The 27,823-nt window shown below is 43.2% G+C and overlaps 2 protein-coding genes across 2 annotated transcripts; one reads left to right on the top strand and one right to left on the bottom strand.

Annotated features, from left to right (window-relative positions):
- Positions 1-41: 41 nt before the first annotated feature.
- On the bottom strand, positions 42-27,616 carry LOC113024481 (perforin-1-like). The gene is made up of 10 exons (XM_026171612.1): positions 27,556-27,616; positions 25,505-25,779; positions 25,331-25,410; positions 25,091-25,136; positions 19,612-19,748; positions 19,389-19,527; positions 16,182-16,262; positions 15,588-16,084; positions 1,100-1,193; positions 42-779 (listed from the first exon to the last, which is right to left on the bottom strand). Exons 2-10 carry the CDS (start codon positions 25,775-25,777, stop codon positions 564-566), a joined length of 1,563 nt encoding a protein of 520 aa, XP_026027397.1. The 5' UTR covers positions 25,778-25,779; positions 27,556-27,616; the 3' UTR covers positions 42-563.
- Positions 9,222-10,415, top strand: LOC113024482 (histone H1-like). The gene has a single exon (XM_026171614.1). It carries the CDS (start codon positions 9,813-9,815, stop codon positions 10,197-10,199), a length of 387 nt encoding a protein of 128 aa, XP_026027399.1. The 5' UTR covers positions 9,222-9,812; the 3' UTR covers positions 10,200-10,415.
- Positions 27,617-27,823: the final 207 nt, after the last annotated feature.

The raw sequence follows: 27,823 nt of genomic DNA, 5'->3' as shown, positions 1-27,823 counted from the left end.
CCATTCAAACACCACCAAAGGTTTAATGAGCCAAATATCAATTAATCAGAACTCACATTTATTTCTTTATAATCAGCATTATTATAAATGATACATTAAGTCCCTAAATATGACCCATGCAAGCATTGCTAAACTTAATGTTTTATATACTTGTTACAAATCAAAGAACTGAAAAATATACATAAAATATTTGCATGTTATGAAGGCTTTTGCAAGAATGACACACAAGAATGCATTTGTAATCATACTTATGAAGAGGCCTGACCATTTTTACACATAATTCAGAAAATAATCACAAGTGTCTTTAATGAATACACAAAGTGATATGAATGTGGACCCACCACCAAAATCAAATGAGGATTAAACAAGATGACTGTCTGCCTCAGACTATATGACACATCAAATTAGCTGTAACTCTAAGTGCATGGTATGTGTTAATTTTGTGCCCAATTATTATTCTTTATATATTGCACATAAAGAATGTTATCACCCAACCTGACATGATACTTGATTAAAGATAAGCTACCAGCATTTCCATAGTGTGTGCCAGCCAGAATGCGTTTTCATTGTGAAGATGGTTGGTATTGGTTACAGGTGGATCCAGTCAGGTGTCTGTCACATGTCAGAGTATACTGGACCTCAACAGTGCCGCCTTTTTGAAGTGAGCATCTGATTGTGTTTGTACCTTGAGTCAGGTACTTCACACACGATCCCAGTTGGTCATCAAAGAACACATCCTCGTCCCAGACTTCAATCATCAGAGGCGAGCTTGTTGCCACCTTTTTAAAAAAAAGTCAGACAAAGTTAAACCAAAGTGAAATAAAATTATGTATGTTGTGCCCATTTAAAGTAATGTTTCATTTTATTACAATAATAATTTAAAAGAAAAAAAAACTCCAGAAGGGAAAAATAGCATTTCACCAGTGCTTCATTATTATTTGTCATGTTATTAAAATCAAGTCTTTAATATAAAGATATAACAGTGTGATTCTTTTCTTTATCTGAGAAGATAATTATGCAAAATCTTGAAAAAAAAGAGCTGTCCTTGGTTTTACTTGTTGTAGTGGATAAAAGTGAGATAGAAGTGCTTTGTACTGACATTTTCCAGAATGTAATTGGTGGTCCAGGAGGGGGAGTTAGATTCGATCACACTGGTCTGGAATTTTTGCGATTGAAACTGGATCTTAACATATCTGTGAAATGGCAAAATGTGGAAAAAGAACATTACTGTGTTAGGAGGGATATTATACCCCTTATGTCAAACAGAGTGATTTGTGGCCCCAATAAATGATTTGTGACCCTAGGAAGTAATAAAGGAAGTAATAAAACATATGGTAGCCATAAAATTATTATATTCATAAAATTTATGATATTCATAAATTTGTGATATTCATCAAAATATGCTAGTTCATAGCTCATTAATTTTTCCCCAAAAATAAATGATTTGATTTTTTTTTAATATCAAATAGCATTCTTCATTTTTAAGCCATTAAATTTTTTTTTTTACTCTTTATGCTTAAAAACTGCCATCTGGTGGTGGGTCAGTGCGTGTGTGCGCACGCGCGCGCCCCCCGTGCGTGTGTGTCTGTGCGCGCTTGTGCGCGTGCCTGTGTCTGGGCCCGTGCTCGTCTGTGTGTGTGTGTTAAACCAGAGTAAAAGTGCTTAGTTACACTTGTGCTTTTGTAACGTTCAGTATGGCGGGAGATACAGGCTGCATAAGATAAGATAAGATAAGATAACCTTTATTAGTCCCACACGTGGGAAATTTGTTTTGTCACAGCAGGAAGTGGACAGTGCAAAAGTTATGACGCAAAAATTAGAATACAATAAGAATAAATACAGTACACAGCTGTACAGAATAGAATAAAATAATGTACTATATACAGTAGAATAAAATAGAATAAAAATATACAATAAGATAAAAATAGAATACGAATGCTATATACAACTGAGTAAAAATACAACGATGCCAGAAAAGATTATTGCACTTAGTGTTATTGCACATGTGTGGATGTGTGTGTTTGTTCAGTTAAAGTCTTTGTTGTGGAGTCTGACAGCAGTGGGGAGGAAAGACCTGCGAAATCTCTCCGTCCCACACCGTGGGTGCCGCTGTCTCCCACTGAAGGAGCTGCTCAGTGCTGTCACAGTCTGCTGCATGGGGTGGGAGACGTTGTCCAACAGGGATGACAGCTTAGCCGCCATTCTCCTGTCACTCACCACCTCCACTGGGTCCAGAGGGCATCCTAGAACAGAGCTGGCCCTTCGGATCACCCTGTTCAGTCTCTTCCTGTCCCCAGCAGAGATGCTGCCGCCCCAGCAGACCACACCATAAAAGATAGCAGAAGCCACCACAGAGTCATAGAAGGTCTTCAGGAGTGGGCCCTCCACCCCAAACGACCTGAGTCTCCGCAGCAGGTACAACCTGCTCTGCCCTTTCCTGTAGAGGGTGTCTGAGTTATGAGTCCAGTCCAGTCTGTTGTTCAGATGAACACCAAGGTACCTGTAGCTGTCCACAGCCTCAATGTCCATACCCTGGATGTTCAGTGGTTGCAGTGGAGAATGCTTGTGCCTGCGGAAGTCTACCACCAGCTCCTTGGTTTTACTGGCGTTGATCTGGAGGTAGTTCAGCTGGCACCAGTCCACAAAGTCTTGAGTCAGTCCTCTGTACTCCTTGTCGTCCCCATCAGTGATGAGGCCGACTATTGCAGAGTCATCAGAGAACTTCTGCAGGAAGCACTGGGTGGAATTGTGGGAGAAGTCTGCAGTGTAGATGGTGAAGAGGAACGGAGCCAGAACCGTTCCTTGTGGGGCCCCCGTACTGCAGACGACCCTGTCCGACACACAGCCCTGAGTCCTCACATACTGTGGTCGGTCGGTGAGGTAGTCCAAAATCCAGGTAGTGAGGTGATGGTCCACTCCAGAGTTCTCCAGCTTGTCCTTCAGAACCGAGGGAAGAATAGTGTTGAAGGCACTGGAGAAATCAAAGAACATGATTCTCACAGTGCTTCCAGCGGTCTCCAGGTGAGCGAGGGAACGATGTAGGAGGTGAATGACGGCATCATCCGCTCCAATGCCAGGCTGGTAGGCAAACTGAAGTGGGTCCAGTGATGAGCTTGTTAGGCGCCGAAGCTGAGCCAGGACCAACCGCTCCAGGGTCTTCATCAGGTGGGATGTCAGAGCCACCGGCCTGTAGCTATTGAGGTCCTTGGGGCGTGAAGTCATTGGCACTGGTACAACACAGGAGGTTTTCCAGAGCTGTGGGACTCTTCCCAACCTCAGGCTCAGGTTGAAGAGGTGCTCCATCACCCCACACAGTTGGTCCGCGCAGGACCTGACGACCCTCGAGCTGATGCCATCTGGACCCGCTGCATCCCTCGTTGGAAAACTTTATTTCAATTTATTTGCATTTGTTTAATCCGAACAAGGAAAATGAGAATCCAAGTCTGATTCACAAATGCTGGAGATCCCCCCAAAAAACCACCCCAAGCATAAGCGCACCGCGGCTCCCAGCAAAAACCTCCTGAAAAACCCTCCGTCTTTCTCCAAAAACGCACAACAACAGCAAAACCCCCCCCCCCCCTAGAATAACTCGATAAAACTCTCGCTATCCCCCCCAAGCATAAGCTCACCGCGGCTCCCACCCAACCCTTAGGCAAACAAGCAGGAAACCTCCAGAAAAAACCCTCCGTATTTTTATCCAAAACACGCGCAAAAAACCCCCCCTAGAATAACTTGTTAGGGGGAACCCTCTATTCCCAAAACTTATATTCGATAACAGGGTAAAAACTCCTGAAAAACTCCTGGAAAAATATTCGTCTGTCCACCAAGATTTGCTCTCCGCGGTCGGTCCTCATGCTCCTGGCTCCCGGAGCACCATCCCCACCAACGCTTCTTCTCCCCCATCAGGCAGACGAAATTCACGGCGCCTGCTTTTGCGAGCTAAACACGGTCAGTCTCTCTATGTTCTCACTTTTTTTCTAATTTTATAAAAACTATCCTTTTGTATTTAACATAACTCACTGTTTGTTTGTTTTTTTTTTTTGGGGGGGGGGGGGGGTTATCCTCAAATTGTTAGGTCTACTTAAACATCTCAGGAGCAACAGAACAAGCAGCAGGACCAGAAGGATAAGGAGCACAAGGACAAAGCGCAGACGACACCAGCTCTTCTATCGCTCTTCGAGCAGTATGTCTCATTGCTGAATTAATTCGCTCATCATATAAAAAGCTGTTTTTTTTCTTTACTTTTTCAACAACTGTGCTTTTAGATATTCTTGTCACTCAATAAAAATGGATAACCAGGAACATGATATTACAGACCCATTTCTTGCTTCTAGCGTTAGCTAGGTTAAATCAAAATACTGTTCATTCACAGAATACACCTCCACAAAGCGGTGAGCAACCTGATGTGATCAATAATAATAATAATGACCCTTTAGAAATGCTTAATTTAGCTCTAGCCCGATTAGCGCCTAGTGAAAGTGTCTCGCAAAATAGCTCTCAATGTTTGAGTGTTGAGCATGGTGAGATCCAAACAGAGTCAGACGTGGCTCATTCTCAACTGAGTCTGACACAAAACATTTCCTCATCCGATCCGTTTATAGCGCTTAATCAGGCTTTAGCAGCCTTGGCAGAAATCTTTATCTATCTATCTTTATCGCTCATAATGCCAAGAGTTTTGATGCTTACATTATTCTCAGGGCTATGGTTAAGCAAAGCTTAAAACCAAAGTTAATCAGTCAAGGCTCGAAATTGATCAGCTTTACAGACACAGACTTAAACCAGCGCTATATGGACTCGTGCTGTTTCCTTCCGATGCCGTTGTCAGGTATCCCAAAAGGAATGGGGTTTTCAGACAGCATTAAAGGCTTTCCCCCCATTGTTTCAGTTCGAAACAAACATCACTTATCCTCCCCCTCCGCCTATAGTCTCGAGCATATGACAACACAGGGCAGGAAAGAATTTTACAAATGGTATGATTCAGTCAGCTCCGGCACCTTCAATTTCATGAAAGAGGCCCTTTTATACTGTGAAAACGATGTTGAAATTCTAGCTCGGGGTTGCACATTGTTCAGAAACGGATTTATTGAAGAGACAGGAGTAGATCCTTTCAGCCGCAACACCCTTGCTAGCGCGTGCCTAAAACCTATTTAACAGACTTCATGCCAATGAATTCTTTAGCAATACCGTGCCCTCTATATTACCATAATCAGGTCAAATCATTTTCCTCATCCTCAATTCAATGGCTCCAATATCTCTCTTACACACAAGGTGTTTTTATCAGACATGCACTCAATCAAGGGGAAAAACAGCTCACTAGTTATTATGTGGATGGGTATGGTCAGATTAACGGTAAAACATACCTGTGGGAATTTTTGGGTTGCTACTTCCATGGGTGTGTTACGTGTTTTTCAAATCAGGCCGATGTTAACCCTCTGTTAGGGGCCTCTTTTTCAGACAGTAACATTGCCGCTCAAGACAGGCTCGCTAGATTGAGAGCTGAACATAATGTGTGTCCTGTTATAATCTGGCAGCATGAGTGGACCAAGTTAAAACGTACTGATGAGAGTGTAATCAACTTCCTCAGACGTTATGATCCACCAGAGCCTTTGAATCCTCGCCATGCCCTCTTCGGAGGCCGTACAAGCCCAGCACAGTTGCGTTGCAGTGTAGCGCCTGGTGAGAAAATTAGTTATGTGGATGTCACCTCGTTGTATCCGTTTGTAAATAGCACCTGTCGTTACCCCTTAGGCCATCCTCAAGTAATTTTTCGAAATTTTCAGCACCCTAAAAACTACTTTGGGTTTATCAAAGCGGTTGTATACCCACCCAGAGGACTCTATTTTCCCGTTTTACCCTATAAAACAAAGTCAGGCAAGCTTCTCTGTCGCACTTGTGCTGAAATGAACAACCAAGAGGGGAAAGACCTTTTTCGTGAAATCTGTATTGGAAAATTGTGTACGTTTCGAACAAGTTTGTTGACAATGTTGTGTGGGTTTATACATCCTTTCAGCCTCTGTATTCTGAGCTTCAAGAGAAAAATAAAAGCATTAAATTCATTGAAGGTCTCCCTGATTCTTTTGACGATGAGAGCTTGTTTCCCTCACACCAGAGTCATCTCATTGTACTGGATGATGTTATTTTTCAAGCAGCAAATCATCCAAAAGTGGTCCGGATTTTCACACAGTACAGACACCATAAAAATATGAGTGTGATGATGTTGAGCCAAAATGTGTTTCTACAAGGTAAACACAGCAGTCTGAACAGTGTTATTTAAAAACCTCACGATAAATTACAAGTTAATACACTAGCTAGACAAATATGTCCAGGACGTCTGCATTTCATCTTGGAGAGTTTTGAAGAAGCCACGAGAGAACCACACGGATATTTATTGATAGGTTTAACCCCCACCTCTCCAGAGCAACTCAGACTGAGATCCGGGATACTACCATCAGAACAGCTGTGTGGAAATATTCCAATCACACAATGCCAACATAAGAAGTTGAAATGACATAAGAGAAAATCAGACAAATGGCCAACAGACGTGACGTGTCAGGAAGAAAAAGAAGGTAATGACTCAAAAAGGCGGCTTCCTCTTACCACTACTCACAACAGTCTTACCCATCGTAGCTGATTTAGCTATAGGCGCCATTCGCAAATAAAAATGCAGAAAATGTATCTGATCTCGCCTGAGCAGATCAAATGCTTACATGAAACGCATGCAAATGCTTCTCGACCAAGCATCAGATACAAAGCCGAGGATGAACTGGACAGTCAAATGAGACGTGTATTGGAGACTCAGGGTCTAAACCCCGATGAGAAAATAAAAAAAGTATAACATGCTGTTAGAGTTTGTATTGTTGATTGTCATTTATGCTTAGAAATATTTAACCATAGATGCTTAGAGGTGTATAATCAATTGTGTAGTGATAAGTTGTGTGATCTTTAACAGGCTACAGAGGCTTGGTGTGCATTCCACACTAGAATGCACACCTACATCCTGGGAGCACGGGAAGAGGTCGCATCTTGTCTTAATTGTTTTATGGTAGGATTAACGTAGCTACGTCTGTTCTAGTCTAAGTGCTTTTCTGTTTAGATGAACTGCTGGACTTCCTCACCGGGGGGGGGTCTAGTCTACCCTCTTCCTGACCAAGGATGTTTGACCCTTTGATCAGCAGTCCACACACACACACACACACACACACACACACACACACACACACACACACACACACAGGCATGGTACTCTTTGTTTGTATGTAGACGTCGTATGTTAATGAACCTATGCATATTCATGTAACCTCAATAAAAGGACAGTGTATGGGAGAACGGACGAGAGCTACTGGGGTCAAGCGAAGGAACGTGCCTGTCCGGTTCTCTCCCGTGCACGAGTACCATGAAGAAGTTTGCCTACTTGTGTCTTGCTTAGCAGTGTAATTATATTGTCTTCAACGTTCCAGCGGATGGGTTCAAGCTACAAACCTATCATTAATTGGTCCTTCGATGCCGGAGCCCTGGAATCGCATTCACCGAGGGGAGGAGAGGCACACTGAAAGACTGACGTCAGCCAGGAAGTTCCTGTGGATTCGCTGTATGTCTTTTCTCCTCGATGAATGGCGATTGGTGGGATTCGAGGCTGATATTACACGCTAAGCAACACCGAGTAAGTTTAGAGTCCAACTCTATAACTGTACGTCTTCGCCGCTCAGTGGGGCGTTGTCCGTGGCCGCTTAGTGGGGCTAAAATTACGTCTTCGCCGCTCAGTGGGGCGTTGTCCGTGGCCGCTCAGTGGGGCTAAAATTCGCCGTCTAAGTGGGGCGATGTACAAGGCCGCTCAGTGGGGTTTTTTGTACAGAAGTATTAAGTCGCAGAGTTGCGCAGTTCGAACTTTTTTTGGTTCGCCGTCTTAGTGGGGCGAAATACAGACCGCTGTGTGGGGTACTGTAGTGAGTTCTCCACCGCTCAGTGGGGTGTTGAGAAGTTCCGCGGGGTCCAGATTGTGCTGGACAGTAGGCCTATTTTGTGTTGTTGTCATTGTCGTCGTTGTTGTTGTTGTTGTTGTGTGTGCGGAGCAGAACATGTGGTCTGTGACACCGACTGTTGTTGTTATCATGGGTTTCTAAGCAACCAAGAGTGAGTTGGAGGGAGACAGACGTTTGTGCTGGACTTTGCTCCTGCCAGCTGACACAAAATGTTTATTCTTTAGCTTGCCCTGATCGACAACAGCCTGTGTGCCAGACCATAGACGTAATTGAGGTGGATAGTTGTTAAAAGTAATCTACATTAAGCTTGTGGTTGCTTAAATTCAGTACAATGACATGTGAGGTGAAGTGATATAGGTAAATATTTAAACTAATGAAGTGCATAGAGGCACTTGACCTGTGTGAAAGACTGTCGTCTTATTATGAGCCATTGTTGAGATATAGAGCACATCTGTGAAAACAACTAATATGCTCAACCCTGTATGAAACATCTAAAAATACATGATGGAGAAGCTGTGTTGAATATGTAAGTGTAAGACTTTGCCACTGTGGGCAGAGCATGCAACTACTGTGTGATGTCGCGTTGCAGTTTTGTTTTTGTTTTTTGAGCTGATGAGCAAGCTACACATTATCAGATCAAGAGCTGTCTGAGAACTACTCAAAGAGAGGGAAACAGAGAGTGTGCAGCGTTTCCATGAGCAGTTTTTCTGCACCTTGACTCGTGTGTGTGTAGCATCAGCATCATGTTTTTGTTTATTTGTTTTGTTGGATTAAAAATAATTAAATAAACTGGTGATCATGCTTATGGATCACCATGGCACTTATTTCCAGCCATATGATTTATTTATGCAGATGAAAAAGTGAGTGTGAATGTGTCTGACATCACAGTGTTTTTGTGCACTGTGCAAAAGTAATTGCCTCTGATTGTGAGTGAGAGCAGTGATTTTGCAGATCACCAGCTATTGTGAAGAAAAAAAAAAGAGTGAAAAAGAGACAAATTACATTGTAGACGAAGAGAAATAATCATAGGAAAAAGGTTTTGTGTTGATCAGCCGAAAAACAACTACAATGTCATTTTCTGCTTTTAAGAAAGGATTGTTCACACAAACACAGACAGAGAGAGAGAGAGAGATGTGTGTTGATTAAACAGTGATGATGATAATGAACATGTTTTAGTTTGTCACTTTCAGGTGAAAAGCAGACCTGAATCAATTTTCCACATGCAGCAGTCGGAAGAAAGTTATAGTTTAACATCATTGGAAACATGCAGGCCAAGTTTCTGGCTGACTTATTTAAAGCGCAATGTGTATGTGTCTCTCAACCTCACAAGCAAGCAAGCTCTCACCCCTCCCTGAAGACAAGGAATGCAGCTCCAAAGCAATAACATGATAAAGAGACAGCATCAAGTCCTGAGCAAAAAAGTCCCAACAAGCAGCAGCAATGTGGATAAACAGCAGCAGAAGAAGAAAGCAAACCCATCTTCCTGTCTGATTGGTTGAATTTCACGGAGGGGCGAGCAAGATGGCAGCGTGAAGAGGAGTTTTTGTTTGAGTTCTCAGCACGAGACACTTATTTGACGTCTTTCTGGCCTTCGGGACTTTTTTGGAGATCAGCGCGCTAAACTTGCTGGATCTGAGGCCAGGGTCTGCGGCGGCAGCATGTTGAAATGCTCAAAAAGGACTGAGTGACTCGGGCAAGCCACATGCGGCTAGCGACATGAAAGAAATGGACCCTTCATGATGCGTTCAACGTGCCAGCGCTGTGGTGGGAAAGGCTCCATCATAAACACGCCCTGCGCCCTGCGCCGAGGTTCAGGCCAAGAAGAAGAAGACGATGACTTCCAAGCCCAAGAAGGTCGGCTTCAGCGTGGGCGAGCTGATTGTGAAAGCCGTGGCCGCTTCCAAGGAGCGCAACGGCCTGTCTGTGGCCGCTCTCAAGAAGGCTCTGGCTGCCGGAGGCTACGATGTGGACAAGAACAAGGCCCGTGTCAAGACCGCCATCAAGAGTCTGGTGGCGAAGGGCACTCTGGTGCAGACCAAGGGCACCGGGGCCTCCAGATCCTTCAAGATGAACAAGGCTACTGAGAGCAAAGCCAAGAAGCCCGCCGCAGCCAAAGCCAAGAAACCGGCAGCAGCTGCTAAGAAGTCGCCCAAGAAGGCAGCAGCAGCACTTCAGCTACTAGACAGGACAAAGCTGAAGGAGAACTGCCGGGACTGTTGAAGTGGGAGAGGACAAAAGAGTGAGAGGATAACAGAGTGAGAAGACTAGGTGAGAACACATAGGAATTATTTAATGTGGGAAATCAAAATTTGGGTTAGCAAACCTGGGGAAAAGAAAACTGACTGCTTAAGTTGGAAAATTGAGACGGAGTCTGAAACATTGCGAAAATAGAAACATATACAAAATCACACACACACAAGCAGAACATGCATTAACCCTACTAACAATTCCAAACACAAAATGACTCATGAAGACTCATAGCACATTAGTTAAGAAATGATCAAATAGCAGAGAAGTGTGTAGGAAAGGCAGAGAACATGCTCTGCTGGAGATGCAGCTCCACAGACCTGCATTAGACCTGCCTAATAACACAAACACACATGCAATGAAAATTAGCTTGTTATCTTTCATCAGTGTTAAAATAGTGTCAATTTAGCAGACACTTGTTATTAAATACTGAATTTATCCAATGCAAAAAATTGACTCTCCAGGTTGCAGGACAACAGTTTAACTTTTGTGGGAAAAAAGATCCTGGTTTGACCAACCAGTGATCAGACAATAAATTTAGTTGTTAAAATGGTAAATTGGGAGAAGCTTCCTGCTTGATTGAGGCAGCACATGTAATTTACTGTATGAGGGAAATTGTCTTTTGTGATACTATTTTGAACATGCTTTTCTGTCGTCCTGTCAACTTAGTGGGTTAATAGCTGATATGCAAATTAGTTGATCGGTTTTAGATTAATGAAAGGTGACTGAATTCTAGCACGAGTGAATGAGATGTGTTGGAGTTGTTGTGTGTTGAGTGGAGACTCTAAAACACTGAGTTTCCTGCTTTGATGTGCGAGTGAATCCTGTATTTAGATACACAACTCTGAATACGTCAGAACAAACTTCTTTTGTGAAGTGCATGTCAGCATGTCACATGTTTTATGATGAATGGAAAAGGAAAATTGAATAAAATAGATCTGTGGCTTAAATGAGTGAAGAGCACAGACCGGGTGATTAAACTCATAGCTAATAAGACATTAGGGTTATGTTGTGTGTTGTGCAGCTGATGGTTGGTTTGGAGTGAATCTAGCTGATGATTTTTCTTTTGTTGTGAAGTTGAGCCTGCCGATTAGTATGATGGTATGATGAACCATGCTAATGGTATGATTTACCCTCCTGAGATGAGGAGTTTGTGTCATGACTTAACAAGGCCTTTTTATTTTGATACTTTCACAGTGCACTGAGAGTTTGGTTTGATAATCTCTGTTATTTTTCATTTTTTATCTTTTGAACAGGCACTGATTTTGTTTGTCTATTTCTTGTCTTTAAACAGATCTGCACGTCAGGAATTAAAAGCGTTACACGTCGTCAAGAAAATTGTTGCAAGTGAGTTTCTCCACATTTAAAATGGGTTCAGGAGAAAGCCACTTATTTGGGACAATTAGGAAATGAGAGTCCCCCCCAAAAAGGATTCAACGAGGAAATCCAGTCTAAATTATTTTTCTTTTTGAAATAACGTCGTTTTGCTGAGCGTGGAAACGAATGCGATGATAATTTCCACAATTAGCAAAAGAAGGAACCACTGAGTGAATGAGTAAGAATTTTAAAATAACTGACTGACTGACTGAACATGATTGTGTGAAGCTAACCCCCACCTGACAAAGGTGCAGATGAACCCATGTGTTTCCTTTTACAGGAGCAGAAAGATGACAGCAACACTCGAGGTTGCATGATGATTTAACATTTTAAATGCCATTTTCTGTGTCTGTGAATTTACTATGTGTGTGTCATTCACTAGCTTGAGTTGCTCACAGAGATAACTGTGACAAAGTATGCATACGCCTGTGCAAGCGCTAATATTTGCATTTTCTTTTCTTACAGCATGCCAGTTCTTCATGTGAATTGATGATGCGATTTATACCAGGACAACTGGTTGATGTTTTTTCCTACTACAGGTTATGAGTGGTGATGCTGTTGCATTGTGTTGATGGGAAAATGTGAAGGTTACTTTGATAATGTGAATAACCTGTGTGAAATTTCCTGTGTTGAGAACTGGTGTTACTTCTTTCCACAGCTAGGGATGGCTAACTTTATGGTGTTTTATGGCACCTCTGGAATGTGGATGGCCGACGCCTGCCCACCAGGATGGTCAATGTGTATTGCTAATGTTAGTTTCTTTGAGAATGCTGTGGAAGATTCAGCTGAAACGGACAAGTGACATGAGTAAAACAAATAAGAGATACAGTGTTTCTGGGATAGTTTGATATGGGCTCATTAGCTGGCCACTTTTGAGCCCATAGTAATATATAAGTGGAGTGACTTTGCTTAAGAGCAGTCACCGATTACATTAATGTTGCCTGAGTACATGGGATGATCCATGTCTGAGGCGACTTATGAAAATAATTGTAGTTTACTGATTTGAGAAAACCTGCACATGACACTTGTCTTGCTGATGTTGAATGCTTCTTGTCCTTATGATACAATTGTTTACAGGTATGAAGTTTGATTTTACTTCCAGATTTTGTTTTCCAGGCCATGATGGTGTGTATGCAGGCTCCTGGGAGAGCCAGGTGTTAAGCAAACTTAATATGCAAAGCACACTAACATTTTCATTGCAGGATTATGGGTCCAGGGTGGTGCTGCTCCAGGGGAGGAGATGCCCTGATGTTGCCTGGGATATCATCTAGCTAATCTTTTTCTTTAAGACTGGAATCCAGGTTTGGTGAGTTGACGCATGGGTGTGTCCATGCGTCAAGAGGAGGGGTCCAAGGATTAACATTAAACAATGTTTTTTATTATTGTTGCAGTGATTTGTGTGATTAGCCGTTTTATTTACAAATATTAAACCTATGCAAGTGGTGCACCCATGTTCAGATGAGGCTTTGATGGCCTATAAGTGAAGTTCACTGAACTAAAGAATGTGGTTTGATGATTGTTGACATACTCTCCAAATAGTTTGTCTTCCTAGCAAGGAAATACAGGTGCAGCAGTAATCTCCTGAGAAATCTTCAGAGGCCCAGTGAGAAGCGCATAGCTGACAGGACCAGGCAGTGGTTGAGGTCAAAGATCAAGCTGGTTGGGGCCCATCATGAAATCAGACCTTGGAGCCACAGCAAGGACCATGAAACTGCCTGCAAAATAGAGGAGAGGATCGTCCACAAGATGGGAGAGAGGCTTCAGGAGGATCAGAGATCATCTTCAGCACAGCAGACATCACACAGAGAGCTGTGCTACTAAGCTTCCAGGAAATCAAGAGGAGACTTCCCACAGCAAGATTTTAAATACAATGAAAGATTCAATATTGACGCTGAGGAAGACGACTAAGGTGTACGACGTGCTCTGCCTTAAACCTTCAGCAGCGTTGGAACATAAACACTCAGGGGATGGGGAGCGTGCCAAGCTCCATCGACAGCGCAGAAGGAGTTCGAGGATGACATCATGATTCTGTGAAAGCACAGGAACCAGAAGCTATGGTGGTGATAACAGCAGTTTCCTATGAACATCACCTAACGCTGTGTCACTGTACTGTGCATACGATGACACTCTGAAGGCTGCTGGGATCATAACAGCAGTAAGATGACGGAACCCAGCACCCTTTCCACAGAGAGCTTTTTCTGCAGAGCGTGGACAATTAAGGAGTCATAAATATCCCCCTCACAAGACGAAGGTCTGAAGTCAGGTGATGGGGGCTGGTAAGAGGCCATAAAACTAGAGTGCTGAGAAGTCTGCAGCTTGGAAATAGCTGAGACCCATGTTGACGAACAACAAAACCAACTGGTATATTTGAATGTCTATTCTACATACATTTGGACTCTGGTCCTATGGACAGTGATGGAAACAACTAGAAGAGACATTCATGACGCCCTGCAAAACTCAAACCACTCTGCAGAGAGACATGTGATTTGCACACCCGGAGGAAGCATCACCAAGTTGAGATGTTTTTGAAAATGTTATCTTCTTATTTTCACTATTAAATTAACAATTTCTTTGTTTGCTCATAGGATGCAGTTTGCCATGAGATGAGATCAATGAGGAATGGGATAACTGCTAATACATTTGTTACACTGTGTACTTTTACAGTAATTTAGGGTGATTTGACATATGCTGAGTAAAAAAATGTTTGCATTGAAACTGTCAGACATGAGGTATTCATAACTGGGAACTTTCTAGCATAAAGGTCAAAAACGGGGGAATGTTAGAGTTTGTATTGTTGATTGTCATTTATGCTTAGAAATATTTAACCATAGATGCTTAGAGGTGTATAATCAATTGTGTAGTGATAAGTTGTGTGATCTTTAACAGGCTACAGAGGCTTGGTGTGCATTCCACACTAGAATGCACACCTACATCCTGGGAGCACGGGAAGAGGTCGCATCTTGTCTTAATTGTTTTATGGTAGGATTAACGTAGCTACGTCTGTTCTAGTCTAAGTGCTTTTCTGTTTAGATGAACTGCTGGACTTCCTCACCGGGGGGGGGTCTAGTCTACCCTCTTCCTGACCAAGGATGTTTGACCCTTTGATCAGCAGTCCACACACACACACACACACACACACACACACACACACAGGCATGGTACTCTTTGTTTGTATGTAGACGTCGTATGTTAATGAACCTATGCATATTCATGTAACCTCAATAAAAGGACAGTGTATGGGAGAACGGACGAGAGCTACTGGGGTCAAGCGAAGGAACGGTGCCTGTCCGGTTCTCTCCCGTGCACGAGTACCATGAAGAAGTTTGCCTACTTGTGTCTTGCTTAGCAGTGTAATTATATTGTCTTCAACGTTCCAGCGGATGGGTTCAAGCTACAAACCTATCACATGCTTTTACAAAAGTATCTCATACTAGAGAGACAAAAAGTAGATGAAAGCAAGCAAATAACACTAAGGCTCCTCGCTGTGCGTGAAGAGGGACAGAGTGAGAGATCACATGATGAGCGCGACTACCAGCAGGAAGAAAGCGAGGAGGGGGAGCAGGTGGCAAGTGTGAATAAGGTTTTACATGCCGTTTTAACCCACATAAACCCTCGCTCAAAGAGCATAAAAAGTAAAAACTTTTTATGCTTAAAAATAAAGGATGCTATTTGATATAAAAAACTTTTTTTTAATAATCAAATCATTTATTTTTGGGGAAAAATTAATGAGCTATGAACTAGCATATTTTGATGAATATCACAAATTTATGAATATCATAATTTTCATGAATATAATAATTTTATGGGTACCATATGTTTTATTACTTCCTTTATTACTTCCTAGGGTCACAAATCATTTATTGGGGCCACAAATCACTCTGTTTGACATAAGGGGTATAATATCCCTCCTTGTGTTAATGTCTATGATTCATCTGTTATGTTTACAGTGGCTTTCCTTTGAAGCTTATCTTGTTCACTACTCACCCGTCAGTCTTGTCCCAAAAATCTCCTTTCAGACCAGAGGCTTGGATCATTGTTATCCTTAGTGTTCCTTTCTGAATCTCTTTAGGACAACAGTTGGAATCCAGGTTGGGACCACTGCTGCTACAGTACGACTGTGTGTTTGATCGACTGATGCTGTTGTCTTTTAAGTACTGCTCTATTGCAGCCTTTAGTCCTTTATTCCGTGCTGACGTTTGCACCAGTTCATACAGTGGTCTTAGAGAGTAGCAAACCACATCAGGTTGATCTATGAGGGTTTTTAGCCAATTCTGGTAGCCCAGTGAGTCATTTCTGGTGAGTGAAAACTCCCCAGTCCAGCCTCTGCCTCCTACCACTTCTGAATAATGACCGTGAAGACCAGAGGCGTACATAACAGAGACACCTTGGTTGTTTAGGACTGAGGCGCATAAGTTAAAAGAAGGACCCAGATTAACATTCCCCAGGCCTACCTTGACACCCAATGACAAGCAGTCGTGTACCTGTGTGAAAGGAGGTAACACTGGATATTGCTTTTGTTGGTACAAAGTGTATGTACATATGTTCACTGCTTTAACCAGATATATGTGCTACACATACCTGGGATGAAGTAAGATGATTCAGACTGGACAAGCAGGTACGTGTAGACGTGACTCGCCTGAACTGCCCTCCAAGATCAACCTGAAAAAACATTTATTAAACATTTTTAAAAAAGGGTTTAGTCCATGGGGCCCGGCCGGGCACAGCCCGAAGAGGAGACATGGGCCCATCCTCCCGCAGGCCCACCACCCGCAGGAGGCGCCATAGGGGTCGGGTGCATTGTGTGCCGGGTGGCGGCCAGGAGCGGAGGCCCTGGCGGACTGACCCCCGGCTGCCAAGACTGGCAATAGGGACATGGAATGTCACCTCTCTGGTGGGGAAGGAGCCTGAGTTAGTGCGTGAGGTTGAGAGGTACCGGCTAGATATAGTCGGGCTCACCTCTACACATGGCTTGGGCTCTGGAACCGGTCTCCTGGAGAGGGGCTGGACTCTGTCTCAGTCTGGAGTTGCCCCTGGTGAGAGGCGGCGGGCTGGGGTGGGTATTCTAATATCCCCTCGGCTTGCTGCCGGTACGTTGGGGTTTTTCCCGGTGGACGAGAGGGTTTGTTCCCTGCGCCTTAGGGTCGGGGAATGGGTCCTGACTGTCATATGCGCTTATGCACCGAGTGGCAGTTCAGAGTACCCAGCCTTCTTAGAGTCCCTGGGGGGGTGCTGGAGGGTGCTCCGCCTGGAGACTCTGTTATCCTGCTGGGAGACTTCAATGCTCACGCGGGTAACGACAGCGAGACCTCGAACGGGGAGGAACGGCCTCCCTGATCTGAACCCGAGCGGTGCTTTGTTATTGGACTTCTGTGCTAATCACAGTTTGGCCATAACGAACACCCTGTTCGAACATAAGACTGTCCATAAGTGCACGTGGCACCAGGACGCTCTAGGCCGTAGGTCGATGATCGATTTTGTAATCGTATCAGCAGACCTGCGACCATATGTTCTGGACACTCGGGTAAAGAGAGGGGCTGAGCTGTCAACTGATCACCACCTGGTGGTGAGTTGGATCAGGTGGCGCAGGAGGACGCTGGACAGACCTGGTGCACCTAAACGCGTAGTGAGGGTGTGCTGGGAACGTCTAGCAGAGGACCCAGTCCGCGAGATCTTCAACGCACACCTCCCGCAGAGCTTCAACAGCATTCCGAGGGAGACTGGGGACATTGAGTCCGAATGGACCATGTTCAGCGTCTCCATTGCCGAAGCTGCTGCATTGAGCTGCGGCCACAAGGTGGTTGGTGCCTGCCGTGGTGGTAATCCCCGAACCAAATGGTGGACACCAGAGGTGAAGGGAGCCACCAGGCTGAAGAAGGAGTCCTATCGGGCTTGGTTAGCCTGTGGGACTCCCGAGGCAGCCGACAGGTATCGACAGGCCAAGCGGAATGCGGCTCGGGCAGTGGCTGAAGCAAAAACTCGGGTGTGGGAGGAGTTCAGAGAGGCCATGGAAAAAGACTTTCGGACTGCCTCGAAGAGATTCTGGCAAACCGTCAGGCATCTCAGGAGGGGAAAGCGGTGCTCTACCTGCACTGTGTATAGTGCTGGCGGAGCGCTGCTGACGTTGACTGAGAAGATTGTCAGGCGGTGGAAGGGATACTTCGAGGACCTCCTTAATCCCACTGACACGTCTTCCGAGGAGGAAGCAGAGTCTGGGGATGAGGGGAATGACCCGCCAATTTCCGGGGGCGAGGTCACTGAGGCAGTTAAACAACTCCTTGGTGGCAGAGCCCCTGGTGTTGATGAGGTCCGCCCCGAGTTCCTGAAGGCTCTGGACGTTGTAGGGCTGTCCTGGTTGACACGGCTCTGCAATGTTGCGTGGAGATCAGGGGCAGTACCTGTGGACTGGCAGACTGGGGTGGTGATCCCCATCTTTAAGAAAGGGGACCGGAGGGTGTGTTCCAACTACAGGGGGATCACGTCCGCTAGTCGAACCTCGGATACAGGAGGAACAATGCGGTTTTCGTCCTGGACCAGCTCTTTATCCTCTCGAGGATACTTGAGGGTGCATGGGAATTTGCCCAACCAGTCTACATGTGTTTTGTGGACTTGGAGAAGGCATTCGACCGTGTCCCTCGGGGTGTCCTGTGGGAGGTGTTGCGGGAGTATGGGGTGTCTGGCCCATTGCTACGGGCCATTCGATCCCTATACAACCGTTGTAAGAGCTTGGTTCGCATTGCCGGCAATAAGTCGGACTCGTTCCCGGTGGGTGATGGGCTCCGCCAGGGCTGCCCTTTGTCTCCGGTTCTGTTCATAATTTTTATGGACAGGATTTCTAGGCGCAGCCAAGTGGCGGAGGGCTTTCGCTTTGGTGGCCTCAGAATCTCATCTCTGATTTTTGCAGATGATGTGGTTCTGTTGGCTTCATCGGTTGAGGGCCTCCAGCTCGCACTGTAACGGTTCGCAGCCGAGTGTGAAGCAGCGGGAATGAGGATCAGCACCTCCAAATCTGAGGCCATGGTTCTCAGCCGGAAAAGGGTGGAGTGCCCACTCCGGGTCGGGGATGAGTTCCTGCCCCAAGTGGAGGAGTTCAAGTATCTCGGGGTCTTGTTCGCGAGTGATGGGAGAAGGGAGCCGGAGATCGACAGACGGATTGGGGCTGCAGCTGCAGTAATGCAGACGCTGCACCGGTCCATCGTGGTGAAGAGGGAGCTGAGTGTAAAAGCGAAGCTCTCAATTTACCGGTCGATCTACGTCCCTACCCTCACCTATGGCCACGAGCTGTGGGTAGTGACCGAAAGAACGAGATCGCGGATACAAGCGGCAGAAATGAGCTTCCTCCGAAGGGTGGCTGGCCTCTCCCTTAGAGATAGGGTGAGAAGTTCGGCCATCCGGGAGGGGCTCAGAGTAGAGCAGCTGCTGCTCCACATCGAAAGGAGCCAGCTGAGGTGGTTCGGGCATCTGACAAGGATGCCCCCTGGGCGCCTCCTGGGTGAGGTGTTCCAGGCATGTCCCACCGGGAGGAGGCCCCGGGGCAGACCCAGGATACGCTGGAGAGATTATATCTCTCGGCTGGCCTGGGAACGCCTTGGTATTCCCCCGGATAAGCTGGAGGAGGTGGCTGGGGAGAGGGAGGTCTGGGCCTCTTTGCTTAGGCTGCTGCCCCGGATAAAGCGGATGAAGATGGATGGATGGATGGATGGATGGATGGATGGATGGATGGATGGGTTTAATGACTTCTGAATGGTATAAAAAAAATTAAAGGGATGTGTATATTAATTTTATCACCTGGCGAATATAATGTGTGCCGTATGTGTCTATGAAGTGTCTGTACTGGGCTTTGGTTGCATTGCTGTAGGTAGCTGGGAGTCTGGCCACATCTTTACTGAACTCAGCACTGAGAGGAGGGCTGTTGGACACACGGTAACTAAACACACAAAAAAAATACAGATTAATAGACATCAAACTTAAATTTAAAAAATTAGATGTTGTAGTAGTCTTTAAACTCTACCTATAATGTTTACAGGTGATTATATGTGTGCTGAAGGTGTAGCGGTCCTCTCTCTTCTTGGTTACAGCAAAGTTGTATGCTGTAGATCTTGTTCCTCCAAACTCCAGGTTGCCAAGCTTCTCAATATCCAGTCCAACCTAAGAGAAATGAAGGCATGAGCTACGTGATTTCCCAGCATAATAGATATTTCCTTGAAACTAGCAGCCAAAACATTAAAATGGCTGTCAGCTGTACTTTTATATTGAATGCTAAAGCACATTTTAGCATGATAATGTAAGGTGTGGTCATGGTAAATATATTATACTTGCTAAATATTAACTGATTTCTGTTGCCTTTGTAAACAACTGTTTTTAATTGGAACTAGCATACTATACTATACTTTTTCTAATTTGCAATATTAACTAACCCTAACCCTAACCCCCCAACATATTAATGGTGATATCATTAATTCAATATTTCACTGATATACAATAACGATCAACCGCATTTAATTTTTTAAAACTCACTAGTTTGTGTGAAAATTACCCACAGACTTTGCTGTGAGTAGATTTATTGAGGACTGAAATATCTTGACAGTTTTTGGATATATTGTTATAAAATATGGTCTGAACCCCAGAACAGTCATTTGGCGCAGCTAATATTATGTGATTTGTGAGACATGTCAGAAATAATTCCGTATTTATATTTTGATTGAAGTGTGATTGTTAGTGAGTGAATTATAGGACCACATTGAATTAAGATGACAACTCACCTGTTGTTCAACTTTTATTTGCAATAGGCCTTAAAAGTACCTTTAATTGAAAGCAGCTAAAAAGCTTGTTACCATAGAGAGTATAAAAGATGCATGTAGCTATTGTGATGTCATATGTTGGTTTATGAAGTCTCATTTTGAAGTGTGCTGATTGTAAACCAGACACTCAGTGACTGACTTGTAATTAACAAGTTGTTGAGCAATGGGTGTGTAGTCCTTTATTGTCATTGTAGAATGTACAATGAAATTGTGTGTGCTCCACACCAACTGTGCACAAATAAAATATAAATACAGTTTTTCTCAAATGTTAAAACATAAAAGCCAATCCTGTAACCCAAATGACCAGTAGTCTAAACACATTTACTAAATGTAGCCACCATATTCCAGTACCATAAACACATGTCACATGAAGACACAATTCACAAAACACAACCCTCTGTACTCATAAATCTAAACACATTTGTCCTTGCTAAAACACATGTTGCAAAACAACTCTGCTCATATTCACAAATGAAAGCCCATGTGATGCAAAATGCTTGCCACAGTCACCAATCTTTGAACACAGGGAACACACCTGGCGTCAGTCACTACACACAATGACTCAAAATTGAAGACACCTGTTGCTAATGATGTCACCCCACCTATAAAAGCATAGTTTGGTGAAGATGCCGAACAATCACAATGGATGAAGGCATTCGAGCGTGCGGAAGGAGAAGAGCTGCAGGCCAAAGAGGAAGAGGGGTTGAGATCAGAGGAGGAAGAGGTGAAGGCCTAAGAAGAGGAGTTCGGAGTAGAGGAGGAAGAGAAGGAGGCCAACAAGAGAGAGGAGAAGGTCCAGGTGGGAGAAGAAGACAACCTCGCACCATCATAACAGATGATATGCGAGCAACAGTAATTGATCATGTCATTGTCCATGGCATGACAATGGCTGAAGCGGGACGAAGAGTACATCCAAACCTGAGTAGGTTCACTGTGGCCACCATTATCAAGGCATTTAGACAACACAACAGGTATAGTACGCTATTGCTTTCTTTGTCACACTACAGTTTTACAGGCCTGTGAAAGTGGTCTGTTACTTTACATGTACAGTAGTTTTACATATAAATCAGTCAATTGACAACACATGTTTCTTTCTTTAGAGCTGAAAGAATGCCACATAGAGGTGGGAGGGTTGCCATATTCACAGCGGCACAAGAAACCCTCATTGCAGATATGGTCCGTGAGAACAACTGCATTAGACTCCGAGAGATCAGAGACAAAGTCATTGCAGATAATGTAAACTTTGAGAACATTGATGCTGTCCACAATAGACCGAGTTCTCCGGCGCCAACAGATGAGGATGAAACAGGTCTACAGGGTTCCCTTTGAGCGCAACTCTGCGCGACACATAGAACAACGTTACGAGTATGTGCAAGTACGTATACATCCATGTCCACAGTACAGTTAGTGGACATACTGTGTTGCTTAGTGGCCTACATTACTTCTGGACAATACTGTGCTACCTGATTGACCGTTCTAAACACCTGTATGCTTTTCCATGTTCACAAAATGGCCAGACCCCATGAGTACCTCTTCCTGGATGAGGCTGGCTTCAACCTCCAGAAACGAAGGCGAAGAGGCCGTAACATCATTGGCCAAAGAGCCATCATTGAGGTTCCTGGCCAACGGGGGGGGGGGGTAATATTACTCTTTGTGCAGCTATGGGTACGGAGGGGCTTGTCCACTGGCATGCTGTCCTTTGGTCTTACAACAAACAACGTCTCCTCACCTTCCTAGATGAGCTAAAAGACATCCTCCTGGACCGTCAACAACACCATCCTAGGCTAGCACATCACATGTATGTGATCATTTGGGACAACGTCCGCTTCCACAAAACACACCAAATCAGAGAGTGGTTCACCACCAACAGTGACCACTTTTTAAACGTCTGTCTGCCACCCTACTCCCCTTTCCTGAACCCTATAGAGGAGTTCTTCTCATCATGGAGATGGAAGGTGTATGACAGACAGCCATACACAAGAGAGAACCTCGTACGGGCAATGGAGCTGGCCTGTGCTGACATCCCAGTGGAGGCCTTCCAGGGATGGATTCGCCATTCCAGGGCGTTTTTCCCGATTTGCGAGTTGATAATTTAACACTTGGTGTTAAGAGTTTATATATTAACTCTCAAAGAGTATTTTAGTTTAACTACGTAAGAGTTATCTTCTAATTCATTCTAAAAAGCGGGAATTTTACTGTTCTGAACTTCTAGAAATTTCTTTTGGAAATAAACATTTACTAAAAAGATGCAATGGTTTTTGAAAAACATTTATTCTGAATTGTGCACCACAATTTCAAAACATTTTCTGAAAGATGTAACAGTATACATGTTCTCACTTTCATTAGAATTTTGTTTATCAAAAGGTCTGACATGGTAAATGCAAATAACAGCATTCTCATCATTTATTTCTTCAATACAATATGTATGTCCTTCATTCATCCCTTTGTGGAACTTCAACGCACTTCTGCTCTCCCCCATATTCCATCTTCACAAGCATATCCTGTGCGGAGATTGAATAAAAATTAGTTGACACTAATTAATGGCACAAATAATCCAGTAAACAATTGCAGCACAGTAGAAAAAAAGAAAAGGAATCCTTTTTGAGCCATTACTTGTGTAAAGTATTTTCCCAAAAGACAAGGACGCAGGCAACAGGTAATACTGAACTAAATGTAAAACCTCAACCTTTTTAATTATTACTTAAACTGTGTGCACAAAACTCTGGAGGGATCTATGCTAATGTAGAACCCAGTCAGGACGCCTGCTACTGCTGCTTGCTCGTGTTTGGGGGTTTTTTTGTTTTTTTGTTTTTTATGGGCGATCGTTTTCAGGCTTCAAGTAGCACCATTATACCAACATTTCACATTCTACACATTGTTTTAGGTGTATTTGACCAAAAGTTTGACTGAAAATTCACATGCAAGCTTTTTTTCAAGGCTGTGGTATTTGCCTGCAAACAATACCTTTCAGCTAGCTAAAACAGAATATTATGCTATCAGCGAGCAACATGGCTAATGCCTTTCACACAGCTTTGTCTCAACTCCAAAGAGCCACAGAAGTAAAAGCTCATAATAATAATTGAAACAATCTTTGAAAGAATGACTTACCAAGCATGGCAAACAACTCAAATATGTAGTGCAAAATGTTCTGAAACGGCTTCACTTCAGCTTCGATTGGAGCCGTGCTGGGGGCGGAGTCTGTGAATTTACTCTATTGGTGTCATAGCCCCTCTAGGAGTTCAGAGTTAAGAGGTCAAGAGTTAATGTTTCCATTGTAACACCTCCAGATTTGACAGAGAAACACTCATTTTTAACACTCGATTTTAACTACTATCATTTTACACCTCAGAGTTACATTAAAAGAATGTGACTCTGCTTAGAGTAAAATTAACTCTACTTTTGCAAGAAGACTATTAACACCAACACATTTAACACTTTTGAATTTGCTGTGTGACATGTGTTTTAGCATTTGAGAAACACTGTAATAAGACAGCAGGAATAAATAACAAACAAGAGAAATATATACAGTCAAGAGGAATATTTACAAAAAGAAGAGAAAGGCTCACATTGGAGAACAAGTTGCAAAGTTCTTGGAAGTAGTGCCAGCTTAGACCAGCTTATTGTCCATGTCCAAACAATGCATGGTCATGTTGTTGTTGGCATGATGACATTGTTTATATCATTTGAATTATTTCTTTATCTTGTCAAGGTCCATGTCATCGTTGTAAATTGTTTAAGCTGTACATTATTTATGCTATGCTATTTTATGTAGTTCAAGTTATGGTGCTTTTATTTTTAAGGTCAAGCCTGCTTACAAGTCGCGCTGTTTCCTTTTTGGGAGAAAAAAGGAGAAAACCACCTGTAAACGCGGAGCAAGAATGAGGCCGTTCTTTAGTGAAAGTCACACTAAGTGGAATGGACTTTAACTAGACACTTATAAGGAACCCTCAGAAGAATGGGGAGTAATTCCCTTTTTGCAGCATGCAGCCAACAAGGTATTTATTGATTTTATCTTTGTTTTCTTGTACAGTGTCATTTTAGGTGCTGTGTCTTACGTTGAGTGTTTATTTTCTTAATGCTGTGCAGTTTTCACAGTGGCTTAGGAGAGAAGTCTTCAAATAAACCAGTGACGGAAAACCACTTGCGTCTGCCTTGCTTCGAGGGAATTATAGTCATAGCATTTAAATTATTGATTGTTATAATAAAAAAAAAAACTAGGAGAAGTACTAGTCTCACTCTAAGGACTCTTGAGAAACACCTCACAAGGAAACGGGATTTTTGGGAGAACGAAATGTTTCTTTTTTAAGATCCTTCTACAAGTTAGAACACCTTCTCGTTACTTTTATAGGTTATACATAGACACTGTTCTCACAACCTTCTGTTACTGTGTATTACTGTGCGTGGTGTGTGTGTATGTTATTGCAGGCAATTCTTTCTTACCTAGAGCTACATATTAAAGCAAAAGTGGGATGATTTTCCTCAATAAACAGAGGGGTTCCACACTGTATGATGTTTATATGCCTTGTTACTGTATTTCTCTTCTCTTTTTTTCTTTAAATAATGTCCTTACAATGCTCAGTCATAGGACTTTTTAAAACATGGAGCTAGGAATGATTACAGGACTAGATCAACAGTTTGCAGTAATAGTAACATTATATCCATGTTTCACTCAACATGAATGTTTCCTACCTTCCAGTCGATGCTGCTCTGGTCGGTGTATGTGCTGACCAGTGAACTGTAGAGAAATTATTTTGCTTAATTCCCCAAAATATTCCAGTAGGAAAAAATGATTTGCAATTATTAAATGATTGTTTGATAAAATTAATTAATGTATGCCATGTGGGTGGGATGACATCTATGAATATGTAAAGTAATGTATGAAACCTGTCAGGGCACAATGAGTGATTATGTTTCTAAGTCCTAGAATACCTGATGGAGGTGTGTTCACTGTCCTCGAGACGAAAACTGCAGCGGTTGAATGTACGCCAGTCCAAAGTAGAGACTGGTAGCTGGAAATATAATTAATAACAGGTTTAGCATGTTAATGGTATGCCAAAGTAATTTTTGACATGTTTTTTATTAATTACTATAATATTTAGTTACTTTCTGCAGTTGGCCGCCTTTATGAGGGTTGGTGCAGAGTGTACAGGTTTTGCTTGGAGTGAGGTAGGTCTTCACATCAATCACATAAGCTCCTTTTCGCTTAAGTGTAACAACATCAAAGCCCTCCCCTGCCAGGTCATAACCAGGCACAAAGGGAGCAGACATACACTGGCTCTGAGTCCCAGTCTGACAAGAAAGAGCAGGGGAGAGGCACAACAGAAAGAGGAGGAGGAGGCTCAGGTAGAGAGTGGTGGGAGTTGAAAAGGAGAGCATGGCTGGGAGAAGGGAGAACAGTTGCTTTATTTTAAGCTGTAATGTAATGTATCAAAAAGAAAATGCAAGAAATACTATTTTTGTTTTATTTGGGTTTTTTTTAATCATTCATCTCTCTTAAGTAGATATGACCCGGCTAAGATAAGATAAGATAGAACTTTATTAATATGCCGCTGGTTTTTTGTTTGTTTGTTTTTTAACAATCACTAACAACTGACAGACCACAGTACGTCAGGCTGAAGGACATCATGTCTGACACTGTGGTCAGCAGCACAGGAGCACCACCGGGAACTGTGCTGTCCCCTCTTCTCTTCACCCTGTACACCTCTGACTTCTGCTACATCTCTGAATTATGCCATATTCAGAAGTTTGCAGACGACACAGCCATCATAGGGTGTATCTGGGATAATCAGGAAGAGGAGTACAGAAGTCTGGTGAGGAACTTCGTCACATGGAGTCACACAAACCACCTGCAACTCAACACCTCAAAGACCAAGGAACTGGTTGTGGACTTCGGGAGGTCCAGAGAAGGTCCACTGCCGGTTCAGATAGAGGGGGAGGAGGTGGAGGTGGTCAACAAGTACAAGTACCTCGGGCTGTGGGTGGACAACAAACTGCACTGGTCATGCAACACAGAGCACCTGTATAAAAAAGCCCAAAGCTGACTGTACTTCCTCAGGAGGCTGAGGTCTTTTAACATCTGCAGGAAGCTCCTGAGGATGTTTTACCAGTCAGTGGTTGCTGGAGTACTTTTCTATGCTGTGGTGTGCTGGGGGAGCAGCACAGCAAAGAAGGACTCATCCAGGCTGGAGAAACTGATCAGGAAGGCTAGCTCTGTGGTCGGCATGAAGCTGAACACTCTGGTGACAGTGGCAGAGAAAAGGACACTAAAAAAACTGCTGGACATTATGAACAATGCTGGGCATCCTCTGCACACGGCCATAAACAACCAGAGGAGTCTGTTCAGTGACAGGTTGCTTTTCCCAAAGACAAGAACCAACAGACTTAAAATCTCCTTTGTCCCACACGCCATCAGACTGTTTAACTCCTCTCTGGAGGGGAGAGGGAGGGGAAACAGGAGGACAAAGGAGGGGGGAACAAGTGCCTCTTCACTTCACTGTGCAATACGTTTTGTTAATAGTCAACGGTGCAATAGACTTCAATACTTGAAATGTGCAATTCCCTTGTATTCTTATTTCTATTTATTCTATTTATCCCTTTTATATATTTTATTTATATATGTCTCTGTATTGATATATGTGTATGTATATAATATTCTGCTTACGTTCTGTAACTTCTGTCGGTGCTGTGCAATTGGAAACCGAATTTCCCAGAGGAACCCACCCGAGGGATTAATAAAGTTTTATCTTATCTTATCTTATCTTATCTTATCTTATATATACTCAGAATACTGCATTCCATGTTGAAAGGGTCCATCATTCCATTGAAAGGCTTGTTTCATTAGATCAACAGCTCAAAAAGCTACATTTGTGATATTTATTTATATTTATATTTATATTTATTTACCTGTGCTAACAAATCAAAATGATGTTTGGCATTGGTTGCGTAGTACCAACATTTAATGTGTTTCTGCTAGTTATGTTACTTCACACACAATCAGTAATTTAGATAAATTTATTAAATTAATTTGTTCAGCCTGAGGTGGCAAAAAATCAGCAGGATCATTCATAAGTTTACTGTAAATAATATAAGATTCATTCTTTGATTTGATTTAAAATATGTGTTAAATATTTTTTAAATAAAAAACATCAGATTACCTGTTTAAACCTCAGCAGTGAATGTGTCAAGAGATGGAGATGGTGAGGGTATCATCTGAGGATGTCCTGTGACTGTTCAGGCAACAGCACTTTTATTCTTTGTCCCAGGTCATGTGACCTACACGCGACAGTTTTTGTTTTGTTTTTTAACACATAAAGCATGGATGCTGAGAAACAGCATGCTATGAACACAAACATATTTGTGATTTTGGAGCTCTGAAAAATAATGCTTTATTACTTAAAAACAAAAAAATTAGCATTTTGATCA

This window comes from Astatotilapia calliptera, chromosome 6 (assembly GCF_900246225.1).
Source record: "Astatotilapia calliptera chromosome 6, fAstCal1.2, whole genome shotgun sequence".
NCBI lineage: Eukaryota > Metazoa > Chordata > Actinopteri > Cichliformes > Cichlidae > Astatotilapia > Astatotilapia calliptera.
This window is presented reverse-complemented; position numbering and strand designations above follow the sequence as displayed.

What these genes read in the sequence shown, in the direction of transcription:
- LOC113024482 (XM_026171614.1), top strand. Translation starts at nt 9,813, where the DNA reads ATGACTTCCAAGCCCAAGAAGGTCGGCTTCAGCGTGGGCGAGCTGATT.
- LOC113024481 (XM_026171612.1), bottom strand. Translation starts at nt 25,777, where the DNA reads ATGCTCTCCTTTTCAACTCCCACCACTCTCTACCTGAGCCTCCTCCTC. An exon ending in ATCACCTGTAAACATTATAG is followed by an intron (nt 19,528 to 19,611) that starts GTAGAGTTTAAA and finishes TTGTGTGTTTAG; the next exon opens with TTACCGTGTGTCCAACAGCC. An exon ending in ATCATCTTACTTCATCCCAG is followed by an intron (nt 16,085 to 16,181) that starts GTATGTGTAGCA and finishes CCTTTCACACAG; the next exon opens with GTACACGACTGCTTGTCATT.